A 15374-nucleotide genomic window follows, 5' to 3' on the forward strand; every position below is an offset into this window, starting at 1 on the left:
TTGTGTAAAAGTGCTTCTGAAACTGTGAGTCGTGACCCCTTTGGGGGGTCAAATAACCATTCTACAGAAGTCGAACATCATATATCTTGCATATCAGTTATTTACATTACAACTCATAACAGTAGCAAAATTACAGTTATGAAGTAGCAACGAAAATAATTTTATGATTAGGGGGTCACCACAACATGGTTATTATCATTATTATTATTAATTTTATTATTAGTATTAAAGGGCCGCAGCATTAGGAAGGTTGAGAACCACTGTGTTAAAGCATTTGTTACTTTTACAGTCAGGGAAGGAAGCAAACTTTTTAAAGCCGCTGCTGTCCACCAATGAAATTCTGAGCTCTCAGTGAAAGCGCCAGAGGTGCTTCTGCTCCTAGCTCTAAGCCCTGGATCTCTCTTTCTCCCTGGGGCTGTCTGACCAGTTTCTGAGGAGCTATCACGTCCCCGTGGCCACTGCAAGCGCCACGCGTAGCCAAGCGTATCACAGCTCCTGAACAGAGGTGGAAGGTCAGGGGTGGAGCCCAACTTTCTTCTGTCCCGGAGAGAGATCTGGTCTGCACTGCGTGCCTGAAGCTCTGGTCCTCCTTCAGGCCATTGCGGCCGCCGCCCAGCCCGCAGCTTCAGGGTCTAAGGCAAAGTGCCGTGTCATTGGGAAAGCTGGTGGCGGGGCATTGAATTACAATTCCATGGAGCTGGAGTACAACTGCGGGGGTGGGAAATGAACAGAATCCCCTGTTCTCCTCGCAACGCACTCTGACTAGCGGGGTGAGGCCGTCCGAGGCGGGGGCCCACTGGGGCCGCCTGGACTAGCTTGTTCCTCTTCAGGGCAACACCTGTGAGCCGGCAGCCATTCATCCAAGTCGGCCTCGCTCCTGGGGCGAGCCCTCCGCCTGCGCCTTGACCCTGCCCCTCCAGCTTAGCGATGCTGCGAGTCTTCATCCTTTTTGCGGAGAATGTCCACACCCCGGACTCCGACATCAGCGATGCCTACTGCTCCGCGGTGTTTGCAGGTAGGACCGCCGGGGAGACCCTGCCAGGCACCCTATCGGGACCAGAATAGTATCCTAAGGAGTGATCAGGGAGTGCCTGGAAGCCAGGAAAAAGACTGCCTAACAACACCTGACTAACGTTGAATATCGATAAGACACAGAGAAGAGGGGTGGGGCACCTCAGGGGAAACTGAGGCTGTGAGATAGAAGTGGCCCAACTGTGCTTCAGCTGGACCAGGGCTGAGGGCAGGCTACTACTCTTTTCTCTGGATCCCTTAAAAGATGTCTTTCCACTCTTGGCTGCACAATCCTGTGAAGCAGGGCTCTGCTCCTCTCCCCGGAAGGCCCTGGCCTCTGTCTATTTATAACTTCCCCGGGCCTTTACTCATTATCAGAAGCTAGACTAGCAGACTGCCTGCCACTGAAGCAAACAGCCACGCCTCCAGAAATCTTATTCTCTCATTCTCTCTCTCTCATTCTCTCTCTCTCTCATTCTCTCTCCCTCTCTCTCTCTCCCTCCCTCCCTCCTTCCCTCTTTCTTTCCCTCCCTCTCTCCCCTTTCCCACCCCATAGTGGGGGAAGTTTAGCTGTCACCATTATCAATCTTTAGGAGTCTCCCTTACTGTCAACAGAGTAACACCTGTTTGGGGCGGGGGCGTTATTTAGGCTTTATTAGACTGGGGTCCCCTAATGCTTGACAGCCTGCTCCTCTCTGGTCCTGTGACTTTCCACAGCAAGCTTTGGCAGAGTTGTGCCTGCGCTTTTCTTTTAGGATGTGAAGGCTGGCCGTGTTTGCTTTTCCAGGACAACCCTTCCCTATCCCGGGACCAGACCAGGACCTGGCTCTTTAGTTTATCTCCCAGCTCTGAGACATAATGGGGATCAGGAGTAGAGGGCAAGGGTTTGGGCCAATTTCACCACCCACTCTCTACATTTCCTTCTCTGCCTTCCTTCCCGGCTAGTCCTCTTTTCCCTTCATACCTGACCCAGGAGATTAGAGCATCAGTCTGCCCCTGGCCATCCAGTGAAAATCCCTTTTTGGTGTCACCAGTCATCAAGTATGCACATGGGCTCACAAGCGTGTGCACACTCTGGAGTCCCTGGGACATCTGAAGGCTTGAGGCAAGCATGGCACACGTAGGTGTGTTGGGAGCACACAGTGCCCAGTGTAGGACTTGGTGCATCTTTGGACAGAGACCCAGGGTGGGCAGCCTGGAAAGCAGCCTGCACTAAGAGAAGAAGATGAAGAGCTTAGAGAACTCCGCAAAGGTTCATTGCCTTCTCTTTCTCCTGCCCACCCATCCCCCAGGGCAGGCTCAGGAGCTCTAGTAGGAGGAAGGCTAGAGGAGTGGGGGGTGGGGGTGGGGTGGGTGTGGGGATAATGAATGGGAGTGCTTTCTAGCTCACCAGAAGCACAGCTGGTAGTTACCGGCCCCAGGGACCTGTCTGGATCTTTCCTCAACCTCACTGTGGGGGGAGGGCATCCATAGTCCTCCTGTTAGCTGCTGCCTGGCTCTTCTGGGTATGTTCCCCTTTCCTGGATCCCAGAGCTCACTGTCCAGAAAGGAAGTGTGTTGTCTGTGCTCTCAACCTGAGAAGCAGGCTGGCTGGGATGCATAACCCCAGGATGTCATTGTCAGGCAGTGGAGAATGCAGTCTTTCCCTTCCCCCAGGCCCTGGCCACCTTCCACCTCCTGCGTTTAGCCAAACTCTTAACCCATGTCTAAATTTGGGTGTCTTGCAGCATTTAAGCTTGCTCACGCTTCTGCTGTTCTCCGTCAGGGCCAGGCTGGTGAATGATTACAGAGCAGCCTCTGGCCTGAGGCAGAGAAATGTGAACCGCACTTCTGGGAAGCCTATTCTCCCTAGCTGACCCAGACCTGCCTTCCCAGTGACGTGGTCACAATATCTCACAGATTCTCTGTGGGAGAGTAAATTCAGTCAGGTCTACAGGGTTAAAGGGCAAGGCTATTATCCCCTTCACTAAGACTTGGCCCAGAGAGATTTTGCCAAGGAGCTTTGCCAAGGTGGTCCACTTGCCAGAGAATCCCCTCCCAAGAGGCCTGTGAATAAGAAAGGGCACATGGAATGCGTGCCATGTGCCACCCACACCAACCAGGCTGGATGCCCAGTGTAGGGTTGAGTCTAGGAGAGGGAACATAAGGTTGTAAGGATCGCAATACAGGTCAAATAACCCAAAGGTGGAGGGGCCTAACTTCTTTGAGACAGGGTTTCTATGTGTAGCCTTGGCTGTCCTAGAACTTACTCTGTAGACCAGGATGGCCACATACAGAGATCCACCTGCCTCTGCCTCCTGAGTGCTGGGATTAAAGGCCTATACTACACCTCCCAGTTCTGACTTCTTAACGTCTTTATCACAAGGAGGGGAAGTGGACATTGGCTAAACAAGCAAGACATCATTTTCAGAAACTGTTTCTGTAAAAGGCTACAAAAATCCTATGATGAGTATCCAGACTTATTACACCTGACACGCTTCTGAATAGAGCCTATAACATGAACCACCTCCTGGTCCAGTAGCAAGCACGGTTGGTAGCAACTCTCATTGTCCCACTTTACAGAAGGGAAAACCGAGGCACAAAGACAAAAGTGACTAGCCTGATGTTTGCTCCAGTAAGGACTGGATTTGGGGTTTCATGCCCACGCATCCTGGATCTAGTCATCTCTACGTCACCTTTACTCTCTCTACTGCTGCCTTCTAGCTCTAGGTCTGACTCAGAGACAGAGGAGGAAGAAGACTGAATTCAGGCTCTGGTGTGTGCCTATCTGCATGTTTATTTGCACACACACACACACACACACACACACACACACACACACACACCACCCTGACCCCCTGACACATCACACACATGGTTCTTACTCCTTACTCACCTGGGTACCAAGGGCCTCAGCTCTTCTGTGTGGCCTTCAGGCCTCATCTCAGGAGGCTTCCGACTTGGATCCCCTTCTCTCTGTCTGGTGGGTCAGTTAGACACCACTTAGTAAGATTTTCCGGTGTCCCAGCCCTTGTCCCAGAGTCCTCACACGGCTGTGGAGGTACATGCTTAGGATCTGATACCCTAAGTCCAGCATGATGGGTCTTAAGTCCCTGAAGATGACATGATTATAGCAGGGCCTCTGGGGGAGGGGCAGTGGTGTCACTGTGGGCCTTTTTTATGGAATAAAAGCTGAGAAGGGGACAAAGGAAGGCAGACAGCTGGCAGCCTTGGTCACAGCCCAGTGTCATAAAACTATTGAGAGAGGGAAGAAGGGAGGGAGAGGGAGGAAGGGAGGAAGGAAGGGAAAAGGGAAGGAGGGAGAGCGGCTAAGATCACCGGCTTTGTACACATAAATTGCTTAGGATTTCTAATCTTGAACTTCACATTCCAGCTCTGCCACTTTTCAACTGTGTGTCCTTGGACAAGCCGCTCAGCTACTCTGTCTGATCTGGCAGACCAGACAAAGCACTTTCAACAGTTCCCGGGCCTCAACACTTTTTTTTTTTTTTTTTTTTTTTTTTTTGAGACAGGGTTTCTCTATATAGCCCTGGCTGTCCTGGAACTCACTTTGTAGACCAGGCTGGCCTCGAACTCAGAAATCTGCCTGCCTCTGCCTCCCAAGTGCTGGGATTAAAGGTGTGCGCCACCATGCCCAGCTCAGTATTTTTTTTTTTTAACTGAGTCAGTTCTATCGTTGGCTTTGTTTGTCCATTCAGTGTCCTCCCAAACTGATACAACCAGCTGTATGGCTGGTATCTGCCAATCTGCAGGCACCCTTGACTCCTCTGTCTGCCATTCCTTTATCAGTCCTTCTGAACCGAGGCACTGTCTGCCTGCCCAACATAGTGCTGCTAAGCCTCTCTGAATGCGGATTTCTATAGAGACCCCCTTCCCTCCCCCAGCTGGAGCCCTCAGCCCTCCCTTCCCAATGCTCTCCCTTTCTCACTGCTTGCCTGCTGGCTTCTATCCACCTTTGTCCCCTAGAGGAAGTCCTAGCTGGTGGGGAGGAAGCAGGGGGATTAGCACTGTGCTGAAGGCAACACCTTTGCAAGGTGTCATCCTCTTGTTTTCACAAGAGGATGCTAAATCAGTCTCTGCAAGTTCTGGGTCACCCCATGAGGAAAAGGTGGCTGGCCAGGGGCCTGCATCATTTCCACCATAGCAGGCTCTTCCTGGAGGTCACATGCTTAGGGCTGTAGTTGGACCACTTGAGTGTTTATATCCTCAACAACATGAAGGTAGTTACTGGACTGGGGCATCCAGAGAGAGGTGAGGATAGCAGAGAGGACATACAGGGGGTTAGGGACTTGCAAATGTGTCCTAAAGGAATTCTGCAAACTCCCGCAGAGCAGCCCTCTGAAGAGTGAGTGGTGTCATTGTGCAGAAGTCAACGTCTTTGCCTCAGAGTGCTTGGTGTTTAGGTCCTGGGGAACAAAACTCCAGACCTTAGGAGAATGTGTTCAAAGAAATCTTCAGTCTTCATTCATGGTTAGGTGGTATGGCCACCAAGAGATTATAGAGAACAGGACTACAACATTCCTGAGTCTTGGGAGCCTGGCCAGTGATGACACCCATGTGCTCACTGGGTAAGTGGGGGTCAGTGCACCCCCAACCTATACACAGGTGTTAGATTTATGTTAAATGGGCTCCATGTTAAAAAGCCAGGTATGGTTAAAAAAAGAGATTCTCTGATTTTTTCCAAAGGAAGCTATAAGAGGAGATTGACATGTTCCAATGCTTAACTTGGACACAATTTTGCTATAAAACATCATATTGCTCCAAGACATGTCTCTTGGGGACACTAGTGTATTGTCTTATGCACAGCATAAACTCTAGGACAGCATCCTCTCCCTTATCCATCATCACCCATGAGGGGTGACATCATTAAAGCCAATGACGACTTTTAATTTCCTTTTTCTTTTTTTTTTTTTGGTTTTTCGAGACAGGGTTTCTCTGTGTAGCCCTGGCTGTCCTGGAACTCACTTTGTAGACCAGGCTGGCCTTGAACTCAGAAATCCGCCTGCCTCTGCCTCCGGGGTGCTGGGATTAAAGGCATACGCCACCACGCCCGGCTAATTTCCTTTTTCTTACCTCTATCAGTCTGGAAACATGATGTCTAAGCACAACAAACAAACAGAAACCCCATCTGGAATTCTACAAACTACTTCACAATTGATCTCATTCCCATTGAACTTCCAGTTGACCTTCTTACCTTTCAACTGGTGAATAGTTTGCTCTCTCTCTCTCTGTAGATGCAAATCTACAAATACCCACTATCATGAGACCCCTAATGCCTTCATGATAAACCATGGTAATCATTGACATATTGGCATCCTAGTTCAACAGTTCCTGATGCATCAGGTTGTCCAAGATTCTGTCTCTTGCTCTGTTCTCTCCAGGCAATGTCTTTGTCAATATGTGATAGCATAGCATCATAATTCATATTCACAATATCTAAAAGAAGGAAAAGGTACTGGAGAAGCATGCGTTTTCTCCATAAAGGCACACGGACAGTTACATACATATTTCCTCCTTCTATTTCATTGATCTCATATTCAAATCTAGCTGCAAGGGAGTCTGGGGAAATATAGTTTTTAATTTGGATATCAAGTGCCAGATAAAACTGTGGGAAATATCAGTAGAAGAAAGAAGAACTGATATGGAGGGTAAGCTCCATTCTCCATTTTAGCTTCTCTCTCTCTCTCTCTCTCTCTCTCTCTCTCTCTCTCTCTCTCTCTCTCTCTGTGTGTGTGTGTGTGTGTGTGTGTGTGTGTGTGTACACATGCATGCATGCATAAGCAGGCATGCCTACCTTCTAGTACTGGGATTACAAGTGTGATCTACTTCACCTGGCTTTTAAACACAGTTTCTGGGGCTGGAACTCCTTTCTTCATGTTTTCACAGCAAGTACTCTTACCATTTAAGCTATTTCCATAGCCCTGTTACAGCTTTATCATTGAGACAAATCCCCTTGAGAGGAGGCCCCATTGAGTTGAGGCTCCAGTCTGAAGTCTGCAGGGGACCGGCTGTGTGTTTAGGGGAAGGAAAGTTCTGAGTGATGGACAACAGTAAGACCAGGAAGCTGGAGCTTCAGATGGGAAAGGCCTCAGGATGTGCTCAGGGTCTGGGTCAGCAGCTGTTGCTTTTCTGGTTAATGGGAAAGGTATGTGGAGTCCCTGTTTCTTGGACACAGGCCAAGGTTGTGCTGAAGTCCCTTGGAATAGTCTCTGAAAATATTAGACATACCCCTTGCAGATTTCCTGTGCTGAGTATTGTGGACTGGAGTGGGGACAGGAATAGAAATAGGCTCTCCTTCTTTCTCTCTTCCTCTCTCTCTCTCTCTCTCTCTCTCTCTCTCTCTCTCTCTCTGTTAGGACTTGCAGAGGAAGAGGTGGGGGCGAATCTAGGAGTCGAAAAATAAAGCTCACAATATCTAAATTTCCCCTAGGGGGCAATGCTGCCTTCTCTGAAAAGTACTGAGTACCTCAGGAGGCGGAGCCCATTCTGGGGAGCCCTGGGCAGTGTCCACTGCTTCAATTCCAGGCTAGCCCTGACCTACACACTGGGAATACCAGGGCACTGAGCCAGCCCTGGTCTCTGACAATGAACAAGCAAGTTCACAGCTAGGCCTTTCTTAAAACTGCCATGAACTCTAAGGAAAAATGTCTCTGCTGAAGTGGTTACTTCCCAGAGTGACCCAACCTAGAGGGAGGTCAGGGCCTTCTTCCCTAGGGACTGATACTTGAACTGAGACCCCGTGGGTGGATGGAGGTGGTATTGCAGAGGGAGCCAGAAAGCAGCAGTGAGTAGACTCGAAGCTGGAGGGGAGCTTGGTGTGTTTGAGAAACTGAAAACTCTCTGAAATTAGAACTCTGGGGTTAAGGGCCTGAGTGGTCTTAACCTCTGGCACAGGGAAAGGAATTTAGGCTTCATCCCAGGAGAAGAGGAGGCCCTTGACAGATCTTCATCAGGGCAGTGACCCAACTGTGCTTGAAGATCTCACGACTGCAATGTGGGTAATGGACCATATGTGGTTGTGGTGACCATGGCACGGCCAGTTAGGAGATGCTGTCACTCATCGGGCAGAAGCAGATGCCAGTGGGTGGCATCAGGAGCTTGTGGATGCCCAGGTGGTACCGACATAACAAGTATTCAGAAGAGTGACCTAAATTGCAGTTAACTGGCATTTTAGGCTCAAGTAGACTTAAATGACAGTTCTAAAGTGATCGGTCACTCCCTTGAATATGATGGTGGGTTCTGGATATATATGTATGTGCACTGCACACCCCCAAAAGCATTACCTGAACCAGGCCGATTCACTGCTTTCTCTGCTCTGCTGTCCAGGATCCCCGGACATTTGGGTGTCATTGGCAATTGGCTCTATGCTACCTTGCTTACAGGAAGCAGGAATGGGAGTTGTGTTTCTTGGTGTAGGACATATAAGCCTGTGCCCTCATAAGAACAACTTAGGATGCAGGCCCATGGCAACCCTGCCATTGACAGGAGATAGAGTCAGGTCTATCATGGAACCAAAGACATGCATCTAATCAGCTAGGTTCTGTGTAGTGTGTAATTATAAAAACCAATCCACTCTATGGCTGGCTAAGCACTGCCAATGGTGGTCTTCCCACCTCCATGGGGAGCCCCAAGTGGCAGTCTGCCCTGGTTCCTGTGGTTAGCTGCTGCCAAACTGCTTGCACTTCCCAAGCCACCCGCTCCCTGTGGCAAACCTGTACAAGCTGGCTGCCGCTCACGCTAACCTCCTTTGCCCTGTAAGATGACAACTTCAGAGGCTTGTAATTTACCAGCCAGATTTACAACAGTAAATCATCAACCACCAAAATGCCCACACAAAGAACTCTAAAATCAATTGATATAAATACAAGTTGCACCCCTAGATTGGACAAATGTACCCTACATTTCTCAGTCGTCTATCTACAGCATCCCCAGTTACTTATGGCTCCAACGACCACATGGTTCCGGCTCATCATCCTCTCCTATGGTTCCATGGTATCGCTCCTATCCTGACTCCTCCCCCTCCATGGTATCTCTCCTATCCTGACTCCTCCCCCTCCCCTTTCTAAAACTTTCAGCTCCACCTTCTTCTTCCACTGCCCAATCACAGGCCCTAGTCTTATCTGATTAATTAAGATTTCACCTGACCTCACATCCCTTTTGAGGGGGCAGAAAAAACAGCAATCCAAGCCTGGCATGGTGGAGCACGCCTTTAATCCCAGCACTCGGGAGGCAGAGGCAGGCGGATTTCTGAGTTCGAGGCCAGCTTGGTCTACAAAGTGAGTGCCAGGACAGCCAGGGCTACACACAGAGAAACCCTGTCTCGAAAAACCAAAAAAAAAAAAAAAAAAAAAAAAACAAAAAACAAACAAAAAAAAACAGCAATCCACAGCAATTCTGCTATGAGAAAACTGGCTGCCAAGGGAGAGGAGCATAGTCAGAGAGAGTAAGAGAAGGTCCTAGCAGCCAAAGAAGGTTCTGGATTCTCCTTCCTACTTGTCTTTCACCATGCCCCACTCCAGTGAGGATTGCTGGCCCTCGCAGGGGCCTTCCTCTTCTTGAGAGCATGTCCCACCGTGCCTAGAGTTGCAGCTGCTGCCATCTGCTGTCTGTGTTGTCTGATGTGGCATCACCAGCTAGAGCTGACCAATGAGGAGTGTGGAGTTCAATGACCTCTTAGTGAACTGTTTAGAAGACATTTATAGACAGCCCCATGCCATGTGCAGAACCCTGTTTCAGGTACTACGAAGGTTACAGTAGCTAAGCAAAGCTCCCCTAGTTTCTTAGAGACTGCCCAATATTCTAATGGAAATGTGGGAAAGAGATACGGTGTAGACATTACCTAGCTATTGCTGCTGAAAAGCAACATGCAAGGGAGTCTTGGGGTCCGGGAAGGTGCCATGTGGCTCAATTGATAGAACACTTTCCTAGTTTGAGCTCCAGATTGCATAAAGTGGGCACTTTGGTGTATGCCTATAATCCCAGCACTGAGGAAGGGGTGGTAAGAAGATCCAAAGTCCAAGGTCCAGTGCTCAAGGCCACCCTGATCCTAGAGTGGATCTGCAAAGGAAGAGCAAGAGACAGCACTCCAGTCAGAGTGAACAGCGCATCAGAACCCAAAGGGTGCTGGCCTGGCGCTTTTTTTTTTTCCCCAAGATAGGATTTCTCTGTAGTTTTGGCTGTTCTGGAACTTACTCTGTAGAGCAGGCTGGCCTTGAAGTCACAGAGATCTGCCTGCCTCTGCCTCCTAAGTGCTGGGATTAAAGGTGTGTGCCACCAAATGGTTTACATTTCTTTTAAAAATAATTATTTATGGAGAACCTGCTCCATCAGGATCTTTTTGTTTCCTCCTCCTCCTCCTCCCCTTCCTCCTCCCCCCGCCTCTTCTTTTTCTTCTTTGGCCATATTTTCAAGCAGAGCCCATAGGCTCTTTTTGGTGGTGTGTTAAGATTTGAAAGCATGACTGAATAGTTCAGGAGAGTAGAGGAGGAAATGGAAATAGAGTTTGGAGGCTCTTTCAAAAGGTAATGCAAAAAGAGCGTGTGGTTGGCGTTTAGGCTGAGTGGTGTGGTTCCCACATGTGTGTGCTGTCAAGAGAGAGGGAGACTGGGCAACTTGAGAATCGCTGTCTGACCGCTAAGCATCCACATAAGCAGAGTTGGTTGTCTGCCCTGCCAAGTCATACAGGGAGCAGGTGTGGAGGGCACGAGCAGGATATCCCCTCTGAAAGTGTTGTGTCCCTCAAAATGAAAAGGGCCGGGACCATGCCCCCGCCCCACCCCCATTTACCTGCTGGAGTGTGTGGGGGTGGAGGTGGGGAAGAGAAGCTTGGGTGCTGTTGGGAAGGATCTTCCTAAGCTGTTACAGGATCAGACAACACACAGATGCGTGCTCAGGACTGGAATGACTTAAGGGTCGTGACTTTAGCAACTTTCTCAACCTTGGAGGGTGAAGAGTGCAAAGATTGTTGCAGTGGAGAACTGCAGGAAATCGAATGGGCAGCGACTGGGAACGTAGTGTGATTTGAGTTAGACCTCAACAACTCTAGGTGTCGCCAGGAGATTTCCGTGGCAGCTCACTAGCAGTTGTGCCTGGGTCACTGGGCACACAGTGCGCACTTATTCGGCGTTTACTGCGAGACTCTTTGGACCCGCGCTACCCCAGGCAACAACCCTGCCCTGTTCTTGCCAGCCACTCATCCAGTACCTCGCAGCAGCGTTTCCTTCTCTGGAGACCCTCAGAACAAGGCACCAGTGCCTGGTCCAGAGTAATTCCTTGCTCCTCCTTGGCCACCGCCCTGAGGGCGGACCCAGGCCGGGATGGAAGGAAGGATCCGCCCCCTGGGTGTACCTTATCCCACGCGCAGCCTCGCATTCTAAGCTGACCAAGTCTCCGCGGAGGCGCAGCAGAATCAACTGCTCTCTTGGCATAGCCATCCTGGATCTGAACTCTGGCAGGGCAGTAGTGACTGAGTCCTAAGCTCCTACTCCCTCTCCGTCCCACGCGCCTGGGCTGCGGAGCCATGCTCTGTTGCTTGCTGGCAAGGGCCAGCAACCTCCCCAATGTGAAGAAGGACCGGCGCAGCGATCCAGTTGCCAGCCTGATTTTTCGAGGTGAGAGTCCTGAAGCCACTTCATTCAGGCTTGGGTACCATCCGTTTGTTTCTCTGCATCTAGCTTTGGGGTCTGTGGGCCCAGATCAGACCAGGAATCCCGCCCCAGGACTGACAGCAAGGAAACAGCAAATGTTACAGAGTTTAGGAAAACTGGAAGTACTGTTCTAGGCCAGGAGTTATTACTTTCCCAAGACAGTACTCAGAAGGAAGAAAGGCTGGATAGTGGGCACAGGGTGGGTTGGAAGACGCAGAGGGTAGCGGTGTAATCAGGGCCACCACATAACTGAACTGGTTTGTGAGCGTTTTAATAGTGCTCTTTGAAAGTTACCGTCCCATCCATCTATCCATGAATCTGACTGAACACTGTCCGTTTGAATGGCCAAATCTCAACCAGAAGGAAGAGGAACTGAATACTATGGATGTGGCTTTGTCGCAGGAAGTCTGAGGAGTGTCTGGGATGTGGGATGCTTTCCAAATTCAAGTTGCTAAGTCTTGTGCTGCTTAGACCAGAAAGGGTTTCTCTGCTGAGACTACTTCTTCCTCCACATATCTGGCCCTTTCACTATGGCTTCAGGCAGATTCCCAAGGGAGGGGTGTCTCAGGAGGGGAAAGGGAAGAGGAAGGACCTGTCAAAATGAGAGAAGGGACAATAGTGGTGAGTCAGGACCCCAGTTCTGCAGAGAGAGATAAATAAGGAGAGGAGAGAGGGCTTCCTCTCACCAGGAGCTGTACCCCGGGGCTCTGCGGAAAATATATTTAAAAAGGAGAGCAGCGTGTAGAGAAACTGAGGCACGGCTTGTCACAAAAGTGTTAACCTTTGTGACAACAGTGGGGACATCAGGATTCCAAGGGTTTGTCCACTTTACATGCAGCCCCACCCCCAAATAATATGAGAGACAGGGACTGAGCTGAGCTCCAGATCACGTGTTTGTTCTTGGTCTCGGGTGGTCGCGGGTGACTATCCGGCTGATTCTTTTGCAAAGTGTGATTTGAAACATCCTAGGCCTCCCTGGTGTTTCACTGGTCAGGCTTGCCAGGGTGTTCCTGATGTCAGGAAACTTTCAGCAGGGTTCTTCCTTCTTTCTCCCCTGACCGTCTCTCAGCTGTCGCCCAGACTTTCACTATACGGAAATTGTTAGGGAAGTTGGGTATACCTCAGTGGTAGAGCACTTTTTTTGTGTGTGGTGTGTGTATATATGCATGTAGGAGAGGCTGGAGGACCTCTGGTCGAAGGCGCTGCTTAGGTTTGGTTTTGTTTTTTCTTCCTTTCTTTCTTTCTTTCTTTCTTTCTTTCTTTCTTTCTTTCTTTCTTTCTTTCTTTCTTCCTTCCTTCCTTCCTTCCTTCCTTCCTTCCTTCCTTCCTTCCTTTCTTTCTTTCTTGAGACATTTTGAGACATCTCATTGGCTTACAATTTCCCAGGTCAATGAAACGCCATAAAAACTGGTTGGCCCTGGAGCCCTAGGATTTTACCTGACTCTGTCACCCGTCAGTGCTGGGCTTACAAATATTTGCCACCACACCTAGGTTTTGTTTGTTTGTTTGTTTGTTTTAACATCCAGCTTTAGTCCTCTTGCTTGCTAGGCAACCAGTTTCCCTTATCAGGATCCTCGGCCTCTCACTGTTAGACCATTTTCCCATCATGAATTAAAAAGAGAAGCCCTTGGGCTTCATTCCTTGCCCAAACCAAACCAGAACAAAACATCAGATAAAACCTCCAGCACTGAGAATGGCACTACTCTTGCATCAGATAGGTGGCCAGAGCTGTTGAAGCCCCATTTGGCTGTTGCCCTGCTTCAGTTATCCTGAATATGCTCATCTGTGGTCCTCCCCAAATCTCAGCCTTCCCACTTGTATGGAGCCTTGCTGTTTATTTGCACAGATAAGAAGGGCCGTGACTGCATGTAACCTCTCCAGCAGAGATGAGAGTTAACCTTGGGGGTCTGTATTGCCACCTTCTCCACGATGGCTTTCAGTAGACCCTGTCTAACTGCAGCAGAACCTTGTTGGGTCCGCTAGCACATCTCCCCAGACCTCCATCAAATGCCAGGACTCCTGAGAACAGCCACCTGTCTTGATAATTCACTGGAATGACCTCTTCTGAGCGGGATATGGCTTTTCACTTCTGACCCCTCGCCTCCCTCAATCTGGGCATGGCACTTGTTTTTCGTGGTACTCGAGAGTCACTTGCAGAGTATATCATCCACAAACTTCTAGGAGGTGACCTGTGAATCACCTCCTAACATGTATCTGGTGCAGGCCATTTTGGACATGGAGATGATACCATGGATGATGATACCATGGACGAAATGAGCATGCTTGTTCATGGAGTCTGGCGTTGAGTTGATGCCTGGCTGTTAGAATCAGACCCAGGATTTATGAAGCACCCAGTGTGGGGATCTCTACACTATAGTATACCAGAATGGTGGGAAGACCTTTAATAGAGCCCATTACCGTAGCTCACTGGCCCCTGAGGTGGGGCCCAGCAGGGTATTCCTGACCAGGCACAGTCAGGATTGATAAGCAGTGAGTCACAGAGGGACGGTGGCCTGCTTGCTGAGAAACCGTCCCACACCAGGTGCTGTGCTTGCCTCCAGCATGAAGCTGAGATATGTGGGCCTGGACTGGCCTCACCCTGCAGTTGTTGCCTGGGCATTCCATCTTCAGATGTAATTTCAGGATCTGCCTCCAAAAATAGATTCTGGGCTTTGGGAGGTTGGACTCAGAGCTGTCTGGCTTCCCCATCTGAGGCTATTATACAGGCTATTAATTAATGTTAGTCATATCATTGATCTTGTATTCACTGATTAATTACTTAACCAAGGTTGCCATGAGTAACTGGGCATGCACGAAGCTTTTTTGACCATCATTTGTATGAATGAGAAGTTTCAGCTTCCTTTCTTACAGCGTTTGATGTCTCTCTTCTGCCCTGACCATTTTCCATCCTGTAATACAATTATTTATATCCCTCTATTTATGTGTTTTCTGCATTGAACAAACATTTGTTGAGCACATATTATCTACCCATTGTCATCCCAGATGCTGGAGATGCATCTGAGGACAAAAATCAGTCCCCTGCTCCTTTGGAGTTCAAACGTTCCTGGATTGGCCATACCCCTGGCGAATTCCTGTCTAGGAACTCAGGTGGCCTTGTTTCCCTTTCTGCCCCTCTCTTGGTCATTGATTGGGTCCCCTCTCCTTGTGCATCCCCTTTGTCACCCAGGCAGGATCCTGGGGGTCTTACAGGACCATCTGTCCTGAGGGAGTACTTCTGCCTCACCTGTCAGGAAAGAAGGGCAGGAAGGCCACTGAGGTGATTGATTCCCTAGGGAACCTGTGTCAAAGTCTGGGAACATTTTGGGTTGACATTCCTGGGGCAACAGGTGGCTACTGGAATGCAGCACTCAGGGGCCAGCAATGAGCTCAAGAGCCCATACATGGTGCAGGCCCCACAGAGCTCACGGCAAGGATTTGTGTGGCTCCAAAGGTTAATTGTGCAAGGTAGAGAAACTCTGCTGTGATGGACACACTGCAGTGAGATGCCTTGCAATGCCATCCATACCCAAGCATAAAGGCTAGCTATCTCTGTCCTATGCTGGAATTCCCAGACTCCCTACCTTCATCTCTAGGGAACCCCAGGAAGTTTGCATATTTAAAAATATGCCAAGGCAACATGCATAGGGTCATACAGGTCTAAGCCAGATGGAATCCCAGAGGGGAAGTGGGAACAAGCTCTGTCCCTACTCCAGAAGT

At 49.5% G+C, this 15374-nt stretch overlaps 1 protein-coding gene and 1 long non-coding RNA gene across 31 annotated transcripts in view; one reads left to right on the top strand and one right to left on the bottom strand.

The window, feature by feature from the left end:
* The first annotated feature begins 373 nt into the window (after window positions 1-373).
* Dysf (dysferlin) overlaps window positions 374-15374 on the top strand; it is a 202700-nt gene continuing 187699 nt past the window's right edge. For 7 of the 28 annotated variants that reach the window (XM_006506164.4, XM_006506173.4, XM_006506171.4 and 4 more), the window contains exon 1: window positions 374-1015. In XM_006506164.4, coding sequence (XP_006506227.1) covers window positions 928-1015 — 88 coding nt within the window. In that variant the 5' untranslated portion in view covers window positions 374-927. Of the gene's footprint in view, window positions 1016-11249; window positions 11622-15374 lie in introns of those variants that run through there. The other 21 variants (XM_006506167.2, XM_030255407.1, XM_006506172.2 and 18 more) reach the window with 9 other exon arrangements.
* Window positions 905-4134, bottom strand: Gm33024. 3 transcript variants are annotated; one of them, XR_377791.4, is made up of 3 exons: window positions 3887-4134; window positions 1976-2223; window positions 905-1047 (listed from the first exon to the last, which is right to left on the bottom strand). It is a non-coding gene; the product is annotated as a predicted gene, 33024 (long non-coding RNA). The 3 variants fall into 3 exon arrangements; XR_377792.3 differs by lacking the exon at window positions 3887-4134 and adding an exon at window positions 2402-2891 and having other exon boundaries at window positions 961-1047; window positions 1976-2218; XR_377790.3 differs by lacking the exon at window positions 3887-4134 and adding an exon at window positions 2402-2891 and having other exon boundaries at window positions 961-1047.

The sequence above is a fragment of the Mus musculus genome, chromosome 6 (genome assembly GCF_000001635.26).
Source record: "Mus musculus strain C57BL/6J chromosome 6, GRCm38.p6 C57BL/6J".
Classification (NCBI taxonomy): Eukaryota; Metazoa; Chordata; class Mammalia; order Rodentia; family Muridae; genus Mus; species Mus musculus.